The sequence below is a fragment of the Gekko japonicus genome, unplaced genomic scaffold (assembly GCF_001447785.1).
Source record: "Gekko japonicus isolate JY-2015 unplaced genomic scaffold, Gekko_japonicus_V1.1 scaffold59, whole genome shotgun sequence".
NCBI lineage: Eukaryota > Metazoa > Chordata > Lepidosauria > Squamata > Gekkonidae > Gekko > Gekko japonicus.
The window spans coordinates 1670112-1695688 of record NW_015169174.1 but is presented as its reverse complement, the minus strand read 5'-3'; the positions used below and the strand labels follow the sequence as shown (position 1 = coordinate 1695688).

The 25577-nt window shown below is 42.1% G+C and overlaps 1 protein-coding gene across 1 annotated transcript in view; it reads right to left on the bottom strand.

Moving 5' to 3' along the window:
- Nucleotides 1-23632, bottom strand: part of MGEA5 (meningioma expressed antigen 5 (hyaluronidase)) — a 36943-nt gene extending 13311 nt beyond the window's left edge. The window contains exons 1-12 of the mRNA XM_015415952.1: nt 23156-23632; nt 19067-19118; nt 17160-17257; nt 15015-15145; nt 12790-12961; nt 9124-9222; nt 8677-8961; nt 7788-7946; nt 6474-7084; nt 5937-6111; nt 2492-2577; nt 1523-1627 (exon numbers count right to left, since the gene is read on the bottom strand). Of these exons, the coding sequence (XP_015271438.1) occupies nt 1523-1627; nt 2492-2577; nt 5937-6111; nt 6474-7084; nt 7788-7946; nt 8677-8961; nt 9124-9222; nt 12790-12961; nt 15015-15145; nt 17160-17257; nt 19067-19118; nt 23156-23396 (2214 nt within the window). The 5' untranslated portion in view covers nt 23397-23632. The remainder of the gene's footprint in view (nt 1-1522; nt 1628-2491; nt 2578-5936; nt 6112-6473; nt 7085-7787; nt 7947-8676; nt 8962-9123; nt 9223-12789; nt 12962-15014; nt 15146-17159; nt 17258-19066; nt 19119-23155) is intronic.
- Between the last annotated feature and the right edge of the window lie 1945 nt (nt 23633-25577).

Below are 25577 nucleotides of genomic sequence, written 5' to 3'. Positions count from 1 at the left end.
GCCGGCTGGCTCCGAGGAGGAGGCAGCAGCGTAGGCGGCGGCGGCGTTAGCAGAGCATCTCCTGCGCACGCGCAGGAGACGCTCTTGCACTTTCGGGGGGATTTTAACATCCCCCCGATTTTTTTTTTAACTTTTTTTATTTTTGTGCACACGTGGGGACTGGCCCACGTGTGCACAAACCTCCTTCGGCCCCCCAGCTGCCCCCTCCGTGCTGATTTAAGTATCCGCACGGAGGGGGCAACTTGGCTATTAGTATAAGGATGTTCTATAGCTACTTTGTGGTCAATAAGTACTGTACCTACTAACAACGCAATGTGGGGGATATTGTGTTTGACTGGGAAGACATGAATTCAAACGAAGATCACAGGTTGACATTTGAGAAAGTTAACAATAAGCCACTCTGACATGCTTGAAGCAAGGATGAGATACAAATGTGACAGAAACAACCCACACTCCTGAAATATTTTCAGAATATTTCAGGTTTATATTTAGATTTAGATCATGTAACTCCTTATTAATCTATGTACTCAACAATATAAAACCAAAATCAATTAGAGAGAAATTCAGAGGTGATCTTCTACTGGGGGGATTTTTTGTGGACACCCCTTCCTCATGCTGTTCCTGGGGGGTCTGACATGCAGGAACCACATTTTGAGGAACAAAGCAGAAAAAGGAAGCAGGAAAGATCCATGCTATGAACAGAATTTCCCACATGGTTCTTAGGACCCAATATCAGAAGAAAACATTTTTCTTTGTCTGGAGGAGCCATTGCAAAAACATCACCCTTTGCTCTGGAAAGTGAAACTTCATGGAACACTGATTCGGAAACAGGCATGCTATGTCTACAGAACACCACTGCATGCCATTTCCCTACTGTGACATTAATCCTGATCTTCCTCTCTATAATAATGGTCTAGTGAATTAATGGACCACCTGAAGCAAGGTCATTTATTGGTGGCCTCAAAATATAGACAGACTTGAGAAAAAGCACTTCATTTCATTAACTATAGAGGAGATAGTGAGTATTCATAATATTGGCAAGTAGTCATAATATTGGCAGATATAAGGGGGTACAGCTCACCCACTAGAATAAAAGTGCTTTGTAAGCAGTTAGTTAATGTGTTTGCTGTCTAAACCTTTTAGATGAAGAAAGATCAAGGCAGCTATGTGTGCTGGAAGCATGATGCTTTTCACATTTACATTCTCTTTCTAGAAATGCCGTCATCTTTTTATAATTATACAAGACGATTAGGAAAAAGCTATTTTCTAGTGTTGCTGAGATTTCTAGTGATTTCTAATATGACTGGAACAGGCTACTCAACATTGGTGCAACAGCGATTTGACCCATCCATCTCCTAGGTGTGGGAGAAGGCTCTCTGGACATAGGGAGCTTTGAGTAAGTAAAGGGAATAGCAATCATCAATATGTTCCTTTTTTTAAAAAAAAGATTTTATTAGTTTTTTTCAATATGTTCCTTTCAACAGCAGACGGGCATACAAGAATGGCCAGTGATTCTGCTCACCTCATCTTTAGGGTAATACGGCCTGATGGTGTATACTTTGGAAGTAGGAGTCAGAGGAGGTGGCTGAAAAAAGAGGTCATTTGCTCCTTCAATAGGCAGCAAACGCTGTGAAAACAAAGACTGTGCGTAAGTGTTTGAGAAGATAGACACATTACATTCTTGGGTGTGCATTGCAGATTCCCAAGTTAACTTTTGCTACTGCAGATACCCCAGAGGGAAGTAGGGCTCTGCAGGCTTTACAAATGTAAGGACCATTATATGTGAGTAGAAATTTTTAAAATGCACAACTGTTACAGCACTTAAATGGAGTTTACATTAAACTCATTTCTGCTTTAACATAATTCCACCAAATTTCATTTATGCTCTCAGCATAACATAGCCATGTCAGGAAGAAAGGTTTGGTCTGAAGAGGGTTAACTGGCCAGAGGAGACACTAACCCAAAAGCAACGTGCTGACTCAATTGGCTGCGCGCAGACAGCACCTGTGAGGGGGAAGAAAGTATAGCCCCTGAAAAATCCATGAGCAAGTTCAAGTACAGAACAAACAGAGGAAGGACAGATATGCCAATTGCGTTTACCAGAACTTATCTACTGGTTTTGCTTTGAGAGAATTCTGGAGTACACAGTATTGTGACAGTCTCTTTGCCCATGGAGTTCTCATCGGCAGATAAGCAGGCGCGCATTGTGCAATTGCGGGCGCAGATAAAAACGCTGTGCGACCTGCAAAGAAACAATGTGAAATGTACAACTAAAGCCGCTGCGCTTCGCAGGCGCGTGGGAATGGCAGCATCTCCTTGGGATATTACTGTAGAAATGGGAGGAAAATTGTTTTAAAACAAAGCTGTCAGGCCATTTGGGTTTTCGACCAGAAAGCCTTCGGCAGACCAAGCCTTCCAAGCCCTCTGATGTGCAATAAAAGTTTTCTCAAACAAAGACAAATGTCATTCAGTTGTGAAGTCATATTGATACCTGGAACTCTCCTGCTAGACCACCTCTAAAGGCCCAGGGTTCTTGGTCTCCACTTAAGAACTGTGCTGAAGATTGACTACGACACCCTGTGGAGATCAGATCCAAGCGGAGAACGTTACGAGAAGGGGGATTGTCCTGAGATACTAAAATGTCCAACAAGCTAACACACACTTTGTGGGAAACTAACTGAGCTTTAATCCAAGGACTTATGGGGCTGTAATAATGTTGCACAGTTGGTAAAGACTGCTAATGACTAGGTGCTCATGCTCTTCATTAACAAAACAAAAATAATGTTAGATGATAGCCTTAAAGAGCAGACCATTCAACACTTTTACAGCAATATGCCTCATTACAGACAACTGCATGATATACACACAAAAGGGTGAGCATGGTCCTGTTCATTCTTTACTAAGAATATTTAGAAACTCTACAGAACAGGTTCACCCAGAAAGATTGGCACAGTAACTAGCCATTATCACAGCCCCTCAAAAACACTTGGACCTGTCTGAAGTCACATTTTTATACTGTTTGAATCTTGCCAGAAAACTAGGTTTGGAACTGGGTGCATGGGATAAAAGATGCCAAACAAGCCTCTTCTATAAAAAAATCAGAGACCATTTATGTCCAATTTCATGGCTTAGTTTATACAACCACAGAATACACAGACCACATTTTGTTACCAATAAAGGCAACAACAGCCTGAGTTGTGGTATTTTACATTCCCTTCACTTAACCATGTCAGAAATGCTACAATTCCTGACAGCCACATAACCAGCCTTACTATGCCCCTCCACATATTTTTTTAATGGGTAATATATAAACTTTAGCAACAATGGCTTGGCTCTGAGGGCAGTCTGGCTAGCCAAGCTGTAAAACCAATTAGCATCCTATCTGAGGGGACAGGCAGGTGAACTGTAGAGGTGGGGATTAAGTAACCTGCCTAGTCTTCTGATAAGATAAGCTGCGCAAGTTTGTTTCCTCTTGTGGACAGCGATCTACTTCCTGTTCAAGTAACAATCTCGGATCAGTACAGTCAACTGTGTCATGCTAGCCAGGTAGCCTCAAAGTGAACCAAGTTTGCATCAATTTATAGATGCTGGTCTTTAATGTAGCAAGATGAGATCACCCCAAAAGGACGAACTTGAGTTCCCATCACTTCCACATCCCACTCTCTCATACAGTTTTTACAATATCCTTTCACTGGTAACTTGGAGTATTTCTCCTTTGAGACGACGCTAACTAGCACTCCAACTATTACACACTTTACAGAGCTGCATGAATGAAGAGCTGTATGAATGAAAATCAGAGTTAATGCCTGAGTCGCTGCGCAAATGTGACTTCAGCCCATGCCTACTACCCCTAATCTGAGCTGCCTCAGACAGAACCTTCCCATCTTAAATTTATTAATCACGACACGCTGAAAGCATCTGGCGTGGTCCATCCAAAAGCAGTAGACACTTGTGCTGAAGATTCTCCCATCTGCACACATTGGGGAAGAAGACAGTAGAAGGCATTAGTAATCCATATTATTATTGTCCACACTAGTTATACAGACTGAATGCTAGCTGGATTGAAGGAGAGGGTAGGGAGATCAGCCTTCAGTGGACCACCAAGCATATGAGTGATGGGGTTAAACTCTGATTTAGTCTTTGATATGTATTTATGCAAGGTTTACGAGTTATTTAGCAATTTTTAATCCTATCCTTCCTCCAAGGAGTTCAAGGTGGTTTATATGATTTTTCTTTCCTCATTTTATCCTCATAACAACCCTCTGAGTTACATGAGGCTGAGAGAGCGTGACTGGCCCAAGTAATCCGGGGAACTTCATGGTGAAGTGTGGATTGGAACCTCGATCTTCAGTGCTCTAACTATTACTCCAAACTGGCTCTCATTTTTTAAAGACAATTTGGTTCAAGTCTTTAGGTTTGACTGACCATGGACCCTGCTTGTTTGTCTTTGATTAAGAGCATCCATTCCATCAACTTAGAACTAAGATGGTAGGGGTGCTCTTGATTGCGCTAACTGCTGAATCCATATTAGGGATGAGTCCTGATAAAGTCAAATTGTGGCTTGGCTTTAGCAAGTAGTGTTGGGTGAGTTAACATTGATCTGCTTTCCATGTTCGATTTGGTGCATATATATCTGTTGTTACACCTGATGTAAAATACTTCTAGCACTTTGCCTGGTATTTCTACATATGCCTTATTCTTTCTCTGCCTTGAAGCACTGCTGCTCTTCCCCAAGCAGCTGGCAGTACAGTATGTAAATGAGTGGTTTGAGAGAAGCTGCAATTTATGGGCTCTAGAAGTAAAAGGAATGTAGGGTCTGAGAAACCATTTCCGTAAGCAACTCATGACTTGTTTTCTCAGCGGACAGAGAGATAAACTCCAGTCACACCTATGTTCTAGGGCCCAAGATACGAATGTACACCTACTACTTTAAAACATACTTGCAATATGATAGAAGTTTCTAGCTGAAATTTGAGGGCATAAGTCTTTTGTTGAATAATAAAGGAGTGATTTTCACATCTTGGTAACTAATCCAAGATTCTTCATTCCAACGTATTTGACAACATACAAGCTATCAGGACATAAAGTGATCCAGCTACTGTAGGCTGATCCAGTATGGTGCAGTGAGTTGATCAATTTTGAGATTTGTGACCACTACAGAAAGTGTGACAGGAAGCCAGTAGCCTTGCTGCCTGCTGTGTACATCAAAGCAAGTCCACAGCATATTCCTTACAGTTGGATTGAAACCTGAAAGTGAAATGAGGTCACTAGAGGAACCCAGGCCATGCTGGTGCTATTCCCAAAAAAACTCATGCCATTTTTTAAAAGCTGCAGACAAAAAAGGTTCTCAATTTCTCTTTAGAGATAGTCAGTTTAGTATGAAAACCAGCTCCAGAGTTCTAGAAATTTCTTACCCTTGCCAAAAATCAGGCATTTTAGAAATGTCAAAACATATCACTTTTGCACCAGAATAGCCTTATGCTAAAGCTCGCATGCGCAGAGAAAGGGCTGGGAGGCTCGGCTCCCTCTTGGCCTGGCCCAATGAAAGGTCACATCAGCAATTGTTCTGTTGAAGACAGCAATCATGTTATTGAGACAGAGCAAGCAGCAGATAGCTAAGACATGGTCACATTTCATAGAGTCATCTCCAATTTTGTAACAGAGCCAGGGAATACTGTATGATATAGTCCAGTGTACATTCAGTCCAAGTCAACACTCACGTTTCAGCAATCACTTTTAAGGTTCATTAGCCCAAGGAAAAAAATATCAAGATTAACCCATTCACTAAGTAATTATTGTAAATCTTATGTATGGTGAGGCATCAATAGTGATCCTCCAAAAAGATAGTAAAAATATGACAGATTTTTTTCCTGTGGACTAATTTAAGACAATCATGTATGCTATCTGCCACTATAATTGGTTCCTACAGAACATACCTAGCCACTGCACAAAAGATTTCACCATTGACATGATGCTCTTGATGTCCCAGACATATGAGTACATATCATAGAGGATTGTCCGGTTGGCACAGTTGGAAAGACGGGTGAACATGCCCATCACCAAATTACACATCTCTTCAAACTTGGCAGCTCGAGCACGCCATTCTTCAATCTAACAAAAGAGACAAAGATCAACATGGCATTCTAAACACTGTATTTCTCCCCAAGCAAGATTCAGGCAGACTAGACTACCATAGCTGTATTTCATCTAATGGATGAGAAATGAAGTTCTCAGTTCCATCTATACCTGCAGTCACAAAGCAGCAAGCTCATTGGCTAAGACCACACCTGTCTACTCTTCAAAGATACCTTCCACAGCAAAAGAAAGCCACCACAAGTCCTTCTATATGTATGATCTTAGTTCTGCACAGATGAGGATTTCCTATAAGGTTGCCAGATACACTTCCAGTGTTATTATGTTGTTTTAACTGGAAACATGTAAACCTATTGAAGGAAGACAAAGCAGTCACTCACCTTTTCCGAGTCCTTTCCTTTACAATTCACACTGACAACACTGCTATTTGCTCTGAGCCACTGGAACTCTCGTAACATTTGTGCCCCTTTGGGTCCATGTTCATATGGGAGGTAGAAGAGGTCTGCAAGTAACTGTAGATCTTCTAAAGTCACTGGCTCTACTGCATATAAAGGCTTCTCATGGGGACCAGGAACAAACTGCTCCTTGTTGGTCTGCTCATCTGTCTGCATAGGTGCAATATCACTACCACAATCATCCTGCATGGACATCTCTGGAGATTTCGATTCAGCTATGCTTTCTTTATCAGTATCCATCGGTTTTAATTCCTCTGACATTTTTGCTTCAGCAATATCAGTTAATATTTGATTGATGTTTTTGTCTGCATCCTCTTGCTTTTCTACCACCATATCCATTGGCTCATCATCCAACTGCTTCTTCTCTTCTTCCTCTTTGACCAGAGCTGGAGGCTCACTGCTCAGTGCAGCTCCTTGGCTCATTATGGGCTCTTGGTACACTGTAGTAACCACGGTGGTAGAATTTAAAGAGGATGGTGCAACCAGAGGTACATCTACTACACTTGCTTTAGCCCCACTGTGGGCCACTTGCCTACCTGTGAGCACAAAAAAAATTGTAGCTTTATCTCTGAACATGCACCTGAACATGCACTTATTTCATTTATTTTTTCTACATGTAGAAGATGCTCCATTTATCAACAAAGCATTCCAGTATGTACAAAGATGATGGCAAAATTGACACATGCATAACTGAAGATTTTCAGCGTGAGTTACTGGACCCAGCAATCCACTCACAAAAGGACTGAAGACCGGCCCCCCCAATAGTCCCTTCCACTCAGGAAAGTGGATTACTGGGTTGTGGGACCTGCATGAAGTAACAGCCACATGGGATGGTGGCTGCAGTGAGAAGGGAACAAAATCACTTCCTCCTGCCTCTTCCATAAATGGATAAATAAATGCACCATACTACTTTGGCAGTTCACTGACCTGCATGGGTATGACTACTGATGGGTCCTATGACCTGATGGCACCAGCTACAGTGCCCAAGCATAATTTTATGACAATGTCTAACCTCAGCAGGTTCAACCACTACATGACAAACCACTACAAATTATACATCCCCCAAAAAACACATATTTTAAACTGACTGTTTTCTGCAAATTATGGTTCTTAAACATGATAGAACCTCAGCTACAACATTACAAAATATTTTAGCAGTTCCTTTTGAGGTCTTAGAGCATATTTTTTAAATTCACATTGATGTTTCAGTTCTGGAAAAACCAAAGAAACCTTACTCACTGCTGTATTGATGAGGTACTGCAAATTCCTGCAGCCACTCTGTTAGTGACAACTTCAAGGCCATCTGTGGGCTATAGAGAACATCTGTTTCAATATCTTCATCACTTCCTTCATTCTCCAGTTTAATCTGGATTGAAACAGTACTGTCTTCAGTGTCCGCTGCACAGAATTTTTAAAAAAATGCATATTAACTGACAAGTTCCCAATGTGCTTTAATTGAAGGGGGAAATTAGAACATCAAACCTACAGTAAATCAGTTTTAAAGATAAATTAATACAACCAAGTAGTACAAGGTAACACAATTTTGCGCTGAGATTTTTGCAAGTACTTTTTGCAAGTACTGGGATATTTAAAAGGCCTAGAAAGTTTCTAACTGTATCTGTTCCCCAACCATTCCTAAGAAGATGCATAGTACTTCTGCGTTAGTATTCAGCCCCTTAACCTAAAAGCAATGCAGGAAGTGAGAGTAACTCATCTACTCTATTATTTCACTCCTGCTACTTCTCCTTTATCCTTTTCTGTTCTGAAACTAACATTTTCTACCTACCTACACGTTGCAGACTTTTGCCATAAAACCTCGGGCCTTTAGGCTTGACAAGGCTAGTAAGGATATTTAGCTGTTTTGCTACATTTTCCCCTGCACCTAGAGATATAGAAAACCTTCCTAGCTCCTACATCGCAGCCATTATCACAGCTGCCTAAAAAACACAACAGCTGTATCTTCTTGACATCTATGCAGATGCCTCTGACTGAACAAGGATTAAATCACATTTTCAAAAGAAAGTCGTGGCAAAGTGAAACAAGAACTTTACTTCTGGAGGGCAGGCAGTTTCTAGAAGCACTTTTCACAGTGTAGTAGAGGAGCTATGTCTCACTCTGATCAACTTACTCATCACAACATCTTTCCTCACTCCATTCATGTTGGATTTATACCAGGTTGCGAGGGTGTGAATAGCAACAAAGTTGGCTTCAAATTCACAGTTTGGATTAGTCAGGACACCCTTTAAACGTGGGATGAGTTCTGTTGATCGACCTTTATAGGGCCCAAGAAACAGTCTTTTCTGATCATAATCATTAGCATGGATGTTGTCCCAGATCACTGGAGCTCTGCGAATTATTTTTGACACCTCTTCAATGGACTCTACTGGAATGTCTTTAGATACCACTTTGGGACCTAAAATACAATTGAGTAATTAAGATCTCAGAACATGGTCACAGAGTATTCATATAGCAGCTTGATAAAGTTTAATCTGTGTACTAAAATATTGTGTGTAAAATTACTGATCTAAGACAAGACTTAAACTTAATTTGATCTGGGGGAAAAAAATCACATTACCTGTCCATAATACTTCAATTCCAGGTAACAGCTTTTCTCCTACCGTTCGTAAATAAGGCGACTGAGCAACATTGGGATAGCAGAAAGTGCCACAATATTCTGGAACACAGAAGAGTAAAAAAGGGTGCTTGCATAAGCTATATAAAACCTGAAACCCAAAGACAGTCAGAATCTTTAACATTAGTAGGTGGTATTGCCAGAGGATTGCAATTGCTCCTGTTAGTCTGCTTGTTAGTTTTGATAACTTTATTTTACAGTAATTGACATATTTCACTACATGGAATAGGCCTTCCTCAAAAATCCATATATTTACTTCATTTGTTATCTGCCTTTGTTGTTGAGATTCAAGGTAGATTACAGTTATAAAAGACTGCAATACAGTATAGTGCACACAATGAACAATGTCATAGCACTAGATAATATATATTAAACAATGAAATAGAATCAGTGAAATATATAGCATAAACTGGATTTCACAGTTAAAGAACCAAGATCCAATAAACTGGAATTTCAGTTGTAAGACCCTGAAATAGTTTAACATTCAGTGAAGAGGGAGGAAAAGGCTGCCTATAATTTTATTACCAAATAGCAAGTGCCTTCTTGTAGACTTTCATTTTACTGTGTTCTCTATGCAAATGTCCTTCTGGACAGTTTCCATACTCTGCAAAAGTGTGGGAGCCTGTCTTATCCACAAGGTGCCAGGGTGTCTATGTTTATATATATGTATCAGTTATATCACATAATGTTGCAATGAGGTGCATTGCTTAGATTAAAAAAATCTTTTAATGCCTATACATTCTGGCTGGTAATAATCAATAAACAGGATCTTCTTTTGTTTGAACTGAACAGCTGAACTCAACCTGGTTCTAATGGGATCCATAAGGTTTCTTGACAATGTTAGCAACTTAAGATTTCAGAAAGGATCCTCTTCTATTTGCTCCTGGAGGGTGCTAGGAAGACTCTAGCAGTTAGAGGCTGGTGGGACAGTAATCGCAGTTGTCTTGACTGCTGCCCTTGCTCCCTTCCTACTACCTGTGTTACAGGGACAGGTAGAAACAGCTTGGCTGATAGATCTTTGAGTGTACATTCTCCTCCAGGCCATCTCCTTTTCTATAGGAGCCAGCTGGAAGCCAGTTTCTAATCTCCCAGTTCTGTTCTCTTCCCTCTCTCATCCTCCATTTAGAATAGATTTTCCCTCTCCCTCATCTTTGAACTAAGGTTTGTTTCAACTAGGCATGCACAACACATTAAGTTGGTGCAACTCCTTAAGTACCTCAATATTATGATCACAAAACCTGGCAAGACTGAAAATAGGATACGGTTATTGGACTAGCTCAACACTTTAGATGAACAGCAGTCACTAAATTTACTTCAAAGGGCATCTCAAATAACTTGCTGGATCTCAGCAAAAGAGAATGGATCCAGAGAAACCCAAGCACAGCTCAAGAAACTGGTCTTTGCTGCTTTTGTCTTTTTACTGAACCTTTTGTGCACACACACAGCTTCCACCCAACCCTATTCCTGTGTATCAGGGAATCCTTAGAACAGCACAGGATGTGGCTCAGGGGGCTGCAATAAGTCACCCCAAATGGGTTGCAGCAAAGATCTGTTCTGCATGTTCTGTTTCCCTTATGGTTCTGTGTATCCAAGCCAAAATATGTACACATTCTTGTGCTGAGGACACTATTCCTGTCTCTAGTTCCAATACAACTCCTTTAAAATTCAGAGTTGCCAATGCTCTCTGAAGAGTCTTCATTAGAGCATCTTTTTATACCCCATTTGTAGAAAAATCAGATTACCTGTAAAAATCTACTTAAGAGACTATTTCAGGCATCTGATGAAGTGAGCTCTTGTCGATAAAAATCTGCACCTACATAAAACACATTTGTGCTATAAGTTACATGACCATCCTGCTAGATCATTTTTACTCCTTGCTGCTCTAACCTGCAAAAAGATGTGGTCACCAAATTCTCCAACATAAAGCCTAGAGAAGTTTGGAAAAGTTTCACATGACTGAAAACCACTATCATAAATGTACCTCTGGTTTGAAGCTGATTGTGTTACATTTCTAACAAAAAGAAATGGCTAAGAGTGTACACATTAAAACTAAAGCCTGACAAGACAGAGGTAATGCTGGATGGGAAGGCAGAGATCTTTATAGACACTGTGCTTCCCACTTTCAGTGGGGTTCAGCTGACCCTTGCTGACTTGGTTAAGAGCCTAGGGATATACAACATCCAAAAAGGCTGCTGGAGAAGTTAACGCAGCTGCAAAGAACACTTTCTTCCAACTCAGTCTACCCTGGAAGTTTACCTTACCTTAACTCAGCTTATCTGGCCACCTGGACTCACACCATGGTAACAGCAAGACTAGACTGAAATGCACTCTACATAGGTCTCCTCTCAAAGTCAACTTGGAGACTCCAGTTGATGCAGAATGCCATATTTCAGCTATTATTGGGAACTACATGAAGCATACATATTATTCCCATTCTGCAGTCACTCCATTGGCTGCCCATCAGTTACTGGTCTCAATTCAAGATACTGGCTATCACATATAAAGCCAATGATGGCCTTGGACCCTCATATCTGCAGGACAGCCTTTCTTAACTATCTTCCACCATGACAACTTCACTCAACTGAACAAGGCCTTGCGTAAATGCCACCCTGCAAATGGGAAAGATCAACAACTGCTCATATAAGTGCATTTTTTTTGTGGCCCCCACAGTATGGAATGGTCTGCCTGGAGAGCAAGAAGGTTCTCACTATTCTGGCACTCTGCAAACTATGCAAAACTGAATTTAGTCAAGCATTTTTACATAGGTAATAAGGGCCATACTTGTAACAGAATGGATCAGAAAGATGCTTTTCAGTAAGAGATAGGGACCATGGTCTATATAACTATGTACAATCCATACTAGCTACCACTAAACATATGTTGAACAGTGGCCAAAAGGCTAGAACACACAGTATCCTCTGTCTATTCATGAAATAGCTGAATGAAAAATATAAAACACCAAAATAAATGTTAAAAAACCAGGAATACCAATTTCACAGCATTTCATGGCAGCATAATCACAGTCTGTTTGCTGGCCAAAGCTTCCTTCCACTGAAAAATAAGCTGCCTATTTATCAATAATTAGTGTTTCAAAAAGAGTATGTTCTATAATTGTTTTCAAATGTGAGAGGGAAAAAATAAAACACAGTGACTGGCTGTAACCCTCAGGCTCAAGAAATTTCCTGGACAACTCATTGCTTAATACGATTTATCCATCCCTTCTTTCAGGAGACCTGAAAGATTGCCAGGATGGGAAGGAGGAGGTCAGAAGGCTTTAAAAAAACCCTTTACGACCTCCTTTCTTCTCTGGTTCTCAGGACATTAAAAGCATCTTAACCTGGAAGAGGTGCTAGTGAACCCACTATCCACACAACTGCCATTGTACCACTAAAGGCACAGCAAAAGTGGCTCCTTCCTGCTTTGCTGTCAGGACACTGATGATCTCTCAACTTGGAGGATAGGCAAAAACATTCACTTTGCAACATAGGGTGGGAAAAGGGGGAGAAAAGAAAATATATAATCTGCTTGTTTTATGGTAAACCACTTTGAACAATATGGAAAACCAGCAAAGATATTTAACAGTTGAATTAGATATCTTTATCTTCTTACCTGTGGGGCAGAAAAGGAATGTTTGTGGCTCTCCCAGATACTGGTAGATTTCATTAGTGATTGAAATTTGAGCATGGGCAAAAGAGCTGAATACTTCTTTGTCTGCTGCACACATATTGTGATCAATATCATCAAACAATAGTGCAAAAGATCTGCAACCGAATTGAGAAACCTACCAGAGAAAGGAGCAGAAATAAGTCTAAGTTCACCTGGGTGAAGAGTAACACACCCCAAAAGCCCCAATTAACACAAAATTTCCAAGTACTGTCTGAGACTATTTATGTTGAAGGAATCCTTGATCAAACACCACACCATTCAGTAGTCAACACAGAAACTAAAGAATACATCATAGCATCCCACAAAAGATCGAATACTACCCATTTTCTGCTGGTCCAGGACAGAGGGGTGGTCTCTTGATGCTCTCAAAGACTTTAAAAGGATTAAAAAACCATGCAAGAGAGAAACTGGACCAGCAGGAAAGCTGACAGAACCCAACCTTTAGACCACTGGAATAATAATAGATCATTAAGCATTCTATGTCCTGTGTAGAATGCTAAGACAAAAATCTTCTTTCTTTCAGGAAGAAGAGAAAAAAAGTTTCTTGCCAGATAACTGCTTGAATCACAAAAGCTCTTATGCAAGGACCTTGCAGGGATCTGTGGGCTGATATCCACATATCCAGCACTGTGCTGAAAGATCCTCCAACCCACAGGCATCATTTTTGGCAAATGTAAAGGGCAGTAGCTGAAAATGGAAGGGGTGCACACTATATGCATGCACAAAGCACTAAATTAGTGGGGCAGGCCAAACCAGGAGAAAAAAGCAAGAGAATTTTTGTGAGGAGGGGCTCTCTGAACATGGCCCTGTTAGAAAGAAACCACACCTTACCATCCTGTTGGCCCTCTCAATGTGTGCAAGCTTATACAAGAAGAACAGAATCCTTACTCTTTCCATATGCACACTAGTAGCAAGTCATTACAAAAAGCAAGGCAAAAATGGTAGTGCTACAGGTGATTATGACCCATCTCAAGATCTCAAACCATGAACTGCTCTACAGTGCCTAGGGCAGTACCTTAAACCCACCTGACTTATGAGTAAAGTCACATTTGAGCTTATGCCCTTAAATTATATTGCAGAACTATTATCTAACTTATCTGTTTATATGTTGCCAGTAAATAACTAGAGCTGGAGAGTGACATGGAACATGAAAGCACATCTTCCTACTACAGGACACCCTACCACAGTGTTGCACTATCCAAAATGAGAGTAAAGTGGTGGCAGGGCAGCCATGAGATAAAGGAAAATAGGCAGAATAAAGAAGGAAGTAATATTGGGGGGGGGACGACCCTTGTAGTGTTCCTTCTACTCAGCACCCCTCTATGAAAACCTGTCATGGCTATAGATGGTTACAGAGTTCTCCATGAATGCTGCCAGAAGTTGTGGAAATCTGTGTGGCTGCTATGAACTCCATAGGAGTGCCTGTTACTGAATGTGTTAGGCCCCGGTCACACGGAGCATTAGCCACGATAGAGGGACGGAAGATAGGCGGAGTTTCCGGGCGCGATTTCACCGGCACATCTGGGAAGCGTCGGGCTTCCGTGGCGCAACCGAGGCTTCCCGCCCAAGACGCGCAGTAAAAAACTAGTACCTCAGAGGTACTAGTTTCCTGAAACCGCGGGGCAAGGGCGGGCGTCTGATCGCGTTTCTGGAGGTAGTTCCGGCGCCCGCCCATGTCCCCTCGGAAAAAGTTTTTTCCCCCAAAGTCTCCACGGATGCGCACACGCACCCAAGGGAGCATGCGCACAATTGCGTGTTTAAAAAAAAATACAACCAACCCGTTTGCCCTGCGCCCCGCTTCTTTGCCGGGCCGCAGGACTGTGGAGTGATCGGCACCTCCCCCCTACCACAGGACCTCGATAGGTAGGTCTGCTCGAGCAACCGCGCGGTTTTTAGCCCCGGGGCTAACAGCCACGTTTCCCCCACGCAGTTTCCTGCCCGTGTGACCAGGACCTTAGTTTAACAGACATCATTAGTGTATTGTCAAGTTATGGATAAGGACTAATTTGTTGCAGTGAAAACAGCAGCAGCTATTTTTGTAGCAGTGCAAGATGCAGCTACCTAGGCCTCTTACATACATAAAGTAAGTTAAGTAAGACCAGTTAGGACTAGCTGCCATCAAAATGCTAGATTTACGTAAGGAATAGTTGCAAAATAATGAACAATACCTGGTCCAGCTTGCGTTTCAGTGTGGACACTTCTTTGGGGTTTGAGAAGGTGATATCAAGTCCAGGAGATATGGCATAGATAAACTCTATCCCATATTCTTGAGCAGCTGCTATCAGAGTCATGAGCTGCTCTAAAAATCAAAGCCAACAATTTTAGCTACAGTCAACAATGGACAAATTAAGCCATTTCATCAGTTAAAATATATTAAATTTTCCCTTTATTTGTCGTCCACACATTTTAAGAAGGCTTATGATTTACTTCATAAATCTTATTAGAACAAGTAAACAACAACAACTGTGCAATATACACATATACAGGAGAACCCTTATGGATAATTTCAACAGAGGACTGCCGTTGACTTCTAGTCCCAAAGAAAGCACAAATACTAGCAAATAGTGCAGGGTCTGAAGATACAGGCTGATGGGGCTTTCAAATTACAGCCTGCCTGGGGAAGAGAATAAATTTCTCTTTGAGCAAGGTGGATAGATCCTTTGAGCAAGCTGGGCCCCTAAACATTGAAAAAAATTACTCACGCTCAGCCCATCCCAAGGTAGCTTTCAGTACCCCTCCATGAATGACTGAGCAGATACATTAATTTTTGCCACTAAAGCTCTCTAATTTGGTTTATGGAGACAGTCACCATACCTGTGCTATTATGCATAGACTGAAATTCTGCATCCAACTGAGTCAGTTTGACTATCTACAGTAATTTATTTATACCATGTCCTGCATACCCAGAGTATGAGCCATCTGGAATCAAAGGTTAATTGACTCTTTGATTTGCGTTGCCTACCCTCTTTGGAGGCAAAATGAAAAATGCATATGGAGCAGAGATCCATCTGTGGCTATTAGCCACAAGGTATAGATAGGAACTCTGGGGCAAGTGAGGCTCTGAATTCTTGATGCTTGTGGGGGGTGGGGGCAACAATGGGAGAGCCTCTAGTGTCCTGGCCCCAGTGATGGACCTCCTGATGGCACCTGGTATTTTTGGTCACTGTGTGACAAAGTGTTGGACTGGATGGGCCATTGGCCTGATCCAACACTGGCTTCTCTTATGTTCTTATGAAACAGTTTATGGGTGACTTAAGCCCATTACTCAAAACATGCTTCTGCTTCTATATATGTTTCCCTAAAAGTCAGTCTCACTAAGCTTTAAAGGACTTATTTCTATGACTGCAACCTAACATTCTATCCATGCTCAATGGAGCTTACTCCCAAAATGCAGTCTGGCTGCAATCCTTACCTGTAAGCACTACTAAAAACAGTGGGACTTTTTCCAACTGAACTTGAAAAGGAATGGGCTACACATGCCAAAAGTGCAATACATGCACCTTGAGCTTGTTGAGAGAAGAAAGGGATTTGTTTGAAATTAACCCCAGATACAAACACTAAATAGTTTCTCATTTTTAGTTGTTTGTTTGTTTTGGAGCCACCTAATCTCAGAACAGCTATTTACATACTAGTAAGGATAGAAGATGTCTCTGAGAGACAGTAAAAAATTCACTCTTATTCCACATATGCAGGCAAACAAACTAAAATATTTTGCATGCTGGAACTTTACAGACATTTGCAAGGCTGCATCCAACACTATCATTTTTACTGGTATTTTTGCCAGTCATTAGTTCTAAACTACTTCAGAACCGTGGTGATAAGTGCATTTGCCAACTGTGGTTTGAGCTAACCCCAGGTGAAGATGTAAAGATGCTCCAATTTACACAAAAATATAAAAAGGAGGAATTTGCTCATAAGCTGAAAGGAGTGTATAGGTTACAATGCACTGGACTCTTCCAATCACATAACCGTGGTTTTAAGGTTGGCAGAAGACATCCAAGAACACAGATGCTATAGAATTGTGCACTCACCCCCCCCTTTGGAAAAAACAACAGCCCTATGAGCCATGTGTGCTTTCTTTCCCCGTGGCATTAAGGAGATTGGCATATACTGTACCAGTACTTTTTTTCTCAGCCTTAGGGACAAAATCATGTTACCAGATTGTTTTAGAGTTTCACCTCTAGAGGTATCAAGCACTGCATCCTCAAAGGCAAGCAGTAAACAGCACAATTCAGTCTTGTTTACACTTCAGTTCCTCATCCAAATTAACATTTATTGAACAACTTTTTTGCAAATACAATAAAACTAGTTACCAGCTTCCTCCACAGAGTACATTTCTCGCCAAAACATCCTGTGTTTGTAATCGTCTTTTGGAGCATACAGGTATGTATTTAATCCCCATTTCTGCAGTCTACAAAGCAAACAGAAAAAACATGCCACTAGGAGAATACCCTATACAACAACATTTCCACACCTGCACAGCGATATATACACCTATGAAGCACTGCAAAAGACAGACTGATAATTTAAAACAGCAATCCATTGGTGTGTTTTCTGGTACCCTACTTCCCGATCCTTTCCATACACCTTGCTTACCCTCTTTTCACATTCTCCTCTTTTAGAGCAGTGGCACTGGTGGTAAAAGAGTTGCCTTCCATGAAGTCCGGGCAGAAGTGCACAGACTGGGGGCAGTGAAAGGGAAAGCAAGGAATGTGAAAATAATGATGGAAAGAGGAGAAAAGGAGAGAATACGAACTGCTAAAAACTGCCACTATAAAAATATGGATTTCTTTGAAGTCCCATACTAAATTCAGGGGAAGGCAACCTCTGGCAGGCATGCTGAATGGCAGCATATTAGAGTACTTTGCTCAGGACAACAGCCCTTGCCCTTATTCCACCTCAAAAGCAGGGGGTAGTGGACCTGGGACAAGTTCAGGCCACGGATAGGATATGCAAGGGCAGGCTGGAAGCCAGACCCTGGGGAGAGCTTCTCTCCTGTGCAGCAAGCAACAATTGCTTAGGGTTATAATTTGAAGTATGGTAGTTCTGTGAGTGGATGTGTGTGATGCTCCAACAGGGTCCTGCACACAAATAATCTTTCAGGACCAAACATTATGCAGGTATTATTTTTATCCATACCAATCACATTCCTAAATGCATGCACTGAAAACCAAATGTCTGATGTTTCATAAGTTTCTAAAGCACTTTAATTTTGGTCCTTTATTTCCATGCTAAAAAAAATCTACACATGACATAGGCAATGCATTATTAGGGCCTTGCCCAGTGTCCCCTCTAAGCTGAGTTAGTGTGAGCTAGCTCAGTTTTTTAGCCTCCAGCTCGCACATTTTTGTCTTTGCTCAGGAAGGATGGCTCCAGGGCAAACTAATTTATGCAGTAGCCAAATTGCTCACTCACAACTTTAATGCCAGCAGCTCACAAAGTAGAATTTTTGCTCACAAGACTCCACAGCTTAGAGGGAGCATTGGCCAACAGGATCATTTCCACATGTAACTCAAAAATAGTGGTGTTGATTTGTAAAACCCTAAATGGTCTGTGGCTGAGATAAAGGACTGCCTTCTCCAATATGACCTACCCAGATATGGAAATTATTACGGTCCTGTTTTGGGCATCACTCTGCTGACAAGTAGTAGCATGTGACAGGGTCTTTGCAATGGCAGAAGAGACTGTGGAATCACCTGCCTAAGAAGACTGTTTAGCACACTCTTCAGCACCTCATAGAAAAGCAGGTAAAACATACCTATTTAGCCTAGACAGTTTTAGGAGTTCCTAGAAATTGTTGTTTTTGTGTGTGTGGCTTGCTATCAATCTTTTGAAAATGTACAGCACACAAGCTACCTTGAAGATATATTGTACCAAGCACTTGGGGAGGGGAAAGACTTCAATGTGATCCCTTCTGTGAATTCCACTACACTCTCACAATGGCTCTTCGGATCCAAACCAATATTTAGCAGGGTGAGATTTTTTTAAAAAGTTCTGGACCAGGATCAAATCATTTAGGAACCTTAAATGTTGGGTTCAGCTATGAACAGTTGATGGGGATCGCCTGCAGAAATCTGGCATAAAACAATCTGAAATTAAACTACTATGTTGGTAATTGATGGCAGAACCACTCAACTTGGTATTGCATTAACACTACATTTAATGAATTTAAAACTGAGCAGTTGCGTTGTAGACCACTGCAACACGTTATGGTATGTACCTTCTAAACAGCTCCTTCCTCTGTTCCATAACCCAAGGTCTTCCATAAAATCCTGTGGAAAATAAGAACTTTGTCACATGAAAGCTTAACATTTAAAACTTAAGTGCAAGAAAATGTTTTACTATTTTTAATGTAAGCAAATAGCCTACTAAATTAGAATACAAACTCTGAATGTTTTAATTTATGGAAACACATAATCAAATCTGTTCACAGTTACTGCATTTTAAACAAACCAAGAAGAATTTGAGTGATGTACTGTGTAACAGTGAATCAACCCAAGGCTCAACTACAGCAAAGCAATTTTCATTCTATGGATTTCTTAAGCAAGTTTAAGAAACAATGAGAACTGAACAGTTGACCAACTAGTAATAGGTGCTAGGTGAAGTATAGGATTAAGGTCTTGTGTGCTTGATGAATTACTCATAGATTTCCAACAAACATATGAGAGTCGGGGGACTGGTTGCAGTGTTACTGTGGTGGTATGACCGTTTCACATCAAGGAATTATAACTTTGAACCTTTAAAATAATTGCTATCTAAAATGTTTTGCAGCCACTAATCCAAGCAAGCCATCACAGCAGTCTTCAATGAAACACTAGCTCCAAGGTACAACCTGAATACAAGGTGGTCTTACGTAAGCATTTATACCCACCTCACCATCTGGCTTAGAAAATGCAAAAAAGCAAACAAAAGCATAAAATACTGATGACGCAATGTCCTGAGTCAATGCTGATTTCTGTAGTTCTGCTCATTTAGTTCTGCACACAAGTCATGAACTTTCTACTGGCAAGATACGAAGACCTAACTTTAGTGCCTGTTCTACAGCCCTCATGCCCCCCACATCATCCACCTTTTAGAAGATGCTCACATCTCCTTTGCACAGCTAAGATACCATGCTACAGAAAAGTATGTGAAAAGACAGTGTGACATACTCAACATTTTTGCATTCAGAGAACTATTAGAATGATAAAATACTTTGAAATCCTGTTCTCCGAGCCACCTGTAAAATATAAACCTGTGAGTTTATATCAGTGCCCCTCTCTTGTTTAAGACATGCATTTGGCTACTTTAATTATTGAAAATGGGCCTATAGCAACCAGTCCAGCATGATTCCCTGTTCCAACTCTCCACTCTGACCATCCAGGCTACATATTCCAGACGCAGCTTGCTTAATGGTATCTGGTTCCCACTCCCACCATCTGAATCAGTGGTAGGAGACTTACAGCACATGTACTGAATAGTGGAATGCTAGACCATTTTGCTCATCACACAGGGCCAATTCCTGACCCAAGCAACTGAGGTAAAACCCTGAAGCGGTAGAAGGCAAGGAGCACAGCTTATTCCCATCAACTTCCAGACCCATGCAGTCACCAGCTGGATCCAAGGAGTATTCCAGAAGCACTGGCAATATTGCTGAGGCATGGCTTGCTTCCAGTCCGGCCAAGTACACTCCTTACTCCCCCCTCTCCACTTTTGTTCACTATAACACTATAACACTGACATCCTCAGAGATAGACTTTTCAACATTTAGTCCAAAATATTTTTCCTTCAAATACCCCTTTAAACGCTTTATTTATTTAGGCTTATATCCCACCCTATTTATTTATTTAGGCTTATATCCCACCCTATCCCACAAGTGGGCTCAGGGCGGCTCACAATATATAAAATATATAAAATATAAAAAACAAAATAAGATAAACAAAATCACAGCCAGATTTAAAACCGTCAGAACAAGATTTAAAACCGTCAGAACAAGAACAGATTTAAAACCGTCAGAACAAGACAGCATCCAAAACAAAGACAACTCCAGAGCAGTCCATAGTGCCTCTTGTAGGATGTTCATCACCATCAGCAAGTGTGCTGCTGCATTCTGTACTAGCTGCAGTTTCCAGGTCAAGTTTGAGGGCAGCCTCGCATAGATCAAGTTAGAGTAATCCAGCCTGGAAGTGACCATTGCAGAGATCACTGTAGCTAAGCCCTAGAAGGTGAGACAGGGAACCAGTTGCTTGACTAGCCGAAGGTGATACCAGTTGCCTGAATAGCCAAATGTGCTAAAGGCCGACCTGGCAACAGTGGTGACCTGGGCTTCCATCGAAAGTGAGGCATCTAGGATGCCCAAGGCTCCTCATTCTCAGCGCTGGCATCAACAGCGCCTCGCCAAATGTTGGGAGCTGGATTCCCAGTCCTCCAAGACTCAGGTACGGGACCTCCATCTTCGTTGGATTTAACCTCAGCCGGCTCTGCTGTAACCATCCAGCCATGGCTCCTAATGCCCCGTCCAGAGTATTTTCTGCAAGGCCCTTACTTCAGCCTTCATCTCCAGTCAGAAGAATAAATAACTGCATTTACTTACATGAATCTCTTATCCTTTCCTTCACTATGATTTTGATCCTGCTACACCAAATTCCTTAACTGCTATGCAAGCGATGAGTACTGGTTGCCATTCTGATCATTCAACTGAATTTTTTATTCTGTGCCTTGCCAGCATTTGCTGCTTTGTATATATTCAGAAATACAACACCTTTTAAAGCAACATAAAATTATAAATTTCAAAGCATATTGAACAAGAAGCACTAATGCAATCTTTTGAAACACTTCACAGAAAATATAAGCATCTACTTTAAGGAATATGAGAATATGAAAGACTTGTCTTTTCCACTGGCTACACAGAAATTCCAACAACTGGCAGCATGAGCAGCTGCTATGTTCACTTTTAACTACTAAAACCATCAATACTATCAAGCTATCAATTTTCCTTACAAGTCCATAATCTTAGTAACAAAGAGTCCATGCATGCACAAGCTAGCTGGGCTTTAGTACAAGGGCCAATACAATCAGCATAAGGTATCCTGCATTCATAGTCATAATTAGTTTTTACAAAAAATAGAAACAGAATACAAGAAAGTATTCTGCAAATAACACATACACAGTGACTGACAAAGAAACCTGATTTCACTACTGACTGGATCTGCTAGTTTAGTTTCTCAAACAAATGTTCCACACAAAGTCAGTATCATTACTAAAGTCACAACTGCAAAACACTTCACACAATCACACTAGAAAGAAACCTCCTCTCCAACATTCAGACCTTACCAAGACTTTTTGTACAGCAGACGCATACTTAATAGGCCCTCAGAAAGGTAGGATGGCACAATGTATAGCAAACTTGGTGAAGCTAAACATGTATGGGTTTGGTCACTCAATGAATACATGGCTTTTTGCAAATATATGTGTTCCTGAGTTCCATAACAGGCAGGATACACAGGTAACAACATACTTATATAGTTGTACCAGCAAAACAATGTAAAGCTGCAGTGTAAATAACACTCTTTGGGGGGGGGGGGGAGAACCACAGATTTAGGAAGTATGCCTACAAATAATTCTTAGGATTTCTAGATGAATTAATGATTCCATACTATCATGAATAAAACAAAGCAGGATATACCTCCCCAAAAGACTGTACGTTATTAAAAAGCAAACAACTGCTTAAACCTAACCTATAATATTTATTCTACTCTCTGGACCAGCAGCACCTCCAAAGATCACATGAGCACGCAATACAACAAAAGCAGCCAGTATAGGTCACTTCTCTGTTGAAAGAAGCCCCATTTAACCTACTGAAGTCAACAAAAGATGAAAACAAACCTGTTGCCTTTATCAACCATCTTCTTTCACAAAGAACAGTTAACTGTATTCCCACAGAATAGCAGGGTTATGCTAAAAAATGCCTTCAACACTCCACAGACTTACTTCTTGACTGTGTTAATAGACACACGACAAATGGTTAACATTTTAGGCCCTAGCAACCTTGCAAGGGAGAGAACTAGATATGCAGAAAGCTTAAAACCGTTCCCATCTTAAATACTCAGCGACTTTCAGGGGATTCATTAAACAGACACCTTCCTCTATTCTACACACGACGGCGCTAACTTCCAGGCTTCGGTGCCAGGGCGGAGTCTGACCGTGCACAAAGAGGGGCGCAAGAGCGGGTGATCAGGGGGAAGGAAATAAACAGGCATCGCTTTGTTTGTTCCAGGCCTCCACCGCCTCGGTCTTTACCCTGCCACCCCGCCTCTTTCGTCTCTTTTACCTTCCACGACGCCACAAAGGAACCGCCGCGCCCCTCCTCTATTGCCCACCGCTACGGCGCCGCTCTCGGGATTCGTCTCCGGGCCTGTCGAGTCGGGCCTGTCGGGGGGTGCCTCGCTTGGGGGGGCGGCAGTGGCGGGGGGGCCGGGGCTCGGCCCGGGTGTCCCCTGTACCTCCCCCCGCGGCTCCTCAACCTGCACCATCCCAGTCAGGGCCGCAGCAGGACTCCCTCCCGCCGCCATTGCCCCTTTGCTACTCTAACCGTAACAGGCTGCGCTTGCGCGGGGAAAACCAGCCCCAGCCGGTCCGAGCCAGAACCAACCGCCCTGACCGCTCGACTGCCAACCGGGATCGCTATTATGGATCACGCCCGGCTCCACCTCCTTTGCCACGCGCCAGCCAAAAAACCACGGGAAGGCGAAGGAGCGAGCAGCTAAACAACCAGCTGCTTCAGGGAACGAATTGACTGACCGAAAGAATGGAGGGGGAAGGGAAATTTAAAACGTATCCACTGCGCAGGCGCCAGATGCTTAACGGATATAAACTGCGCATGTCCTGTGGGGGTCGGAGGGGAGGGACGTTCAAATACGCACGCGCAAAATTTACACCTCGCCGTACTGCGCATGCGGGAAATGTTCGGCCTCGGCCCTGCATGCTTATACGCGTGCGCAGTGTTTGCGCAGGTTTCTGAGACGACTACTGCGCAAGCGATGGGGGAAATAAACAAGGTGGAGGATGTTATGGCGCAAGCGCAAAAATAAACGGTAAAATTGGTCTCTCTAGCATTGCGCATGTGTAAGAGAAGTATACCTCCGGGTTGATTTTTTTTTAGCTGTCTGCAAACATATGGAAGAGAAAGGAGGAGGAGCTGTCTGAGGGTTGACCAGTTTTCTAAAGTTCCTTGCCACGCCTCTGAGTCCGTTGCTCAGCAACACCAGAGACCTTTGAATGCAGCTCAGGCCCTGTATGTGCTCGCCAAACTGGAGGGTGAGCTCTGACAGGGATGTTCATGCGGTATTTCTAAGCTGAGAGATGGGGCAGCTGCCTTTTGTACACATTTTGCCACAGTATTATCCGTGTAGTATGAGGAGGAACTCAATTATGGGCTGGCCACTGGGCGAGTGTAATGAGCAGGGGATCTTGTACTCAGGGCTCATTTCCTGCAGGAGAGCACAGGAGTGGAGCTCCAGCAGTAAAGAGCCCAGGGGGCGGGCACATGCAACAAGCTCCACCCCCTGCTCCCAGCAGCCCTCAGTCAGAGCAAGAAGCAGCCAGGTAAGTTGCAGAGCCCCACCCTGGCCCCCCTTCCAAAACAGTCCAGTGGCACCTTTAAGACTAAGTTTGATTCAGGTTCAAGCTCTCACTCCTCTGCGAGGACAGAACTGCATGTTCCCCCTGCCCCCCCCCATAGCTAGCAATCCAAAACAGTCCAGTGGAGCCTGAGTGGTGGGTGTTGCCTTCAGATACACTTCCGGTGATGTCAGGGTGTGTGGCATATGCAAATGAGTTATGATAATGAGTTATGCTAACGAGCTCCTGCACCTCTTTTTCTACAAAATGACCCCTGCTTGTACTAGCGATGAGTGCCAGAACCATGACTTTGCTTACTGTCCCGAATGTTTGTGAACACCTGTTGCCTTCATAGGAAGAGGTAGACTTAACAACTCTCATAATGTATGCGGGTTAAAATGTCTGAACAGATTCTTGTTTTATCAATTTATGTTTCTGGACTCTTGGTTTAGAAAATACTTCCTCTGGGCAATGTGGACAGCTGAAGTGTAATCTAGTGGGTAAGCAGAGGAGCCAGAGCAGAATTAGGTACATTATGGGCCAAGCCAGAGTGATCTACAATTTTACTAGATTTTTCAGGTTCCAGTACAAAGCATGGTTTCACTAATAAGGGAAAGAAAACACTGGTTAGTTGGCAGCCCTGTCTGGGAAAGGATGCCATTTCTCAATTAACTGGTTATTGCTCATTTGCATACAGAATAACTCTGATACTATGCAGTGGCAATCCCTTTAGTTCAGTGAGAAATCTAGCTTCTTTTGAATACCAAATATGTAACAGTTGTATTACCAGGCCAAAGTAACCATTTAGGACGAGGTTTACCAACATTTTAGCGCCTCTGTTGAGCACTGTGAAATGTAAAAATTAAACAAGTCAAACTTTTATCAGTTACCTTATATCCACATTCCAGAAAATACCCTGTTAAATTTCTGTGTCAGGTTGTTGTCAAAGGCACTGGAGCAAGGCAAGTAAAAATAAGAGGCAACCTTATGTTTAGCAACGTCTCTGTATTCACAGTGGCAACCATTCTTGGCAAGTTCAGCATCTTTATTATCTGCTTTCTCTCTTAAGTTGTGACACTCTGTAGTACAAACTGACCGTTCAGCTTTCTGCTTAGCCCTTGGTATGCATGTCA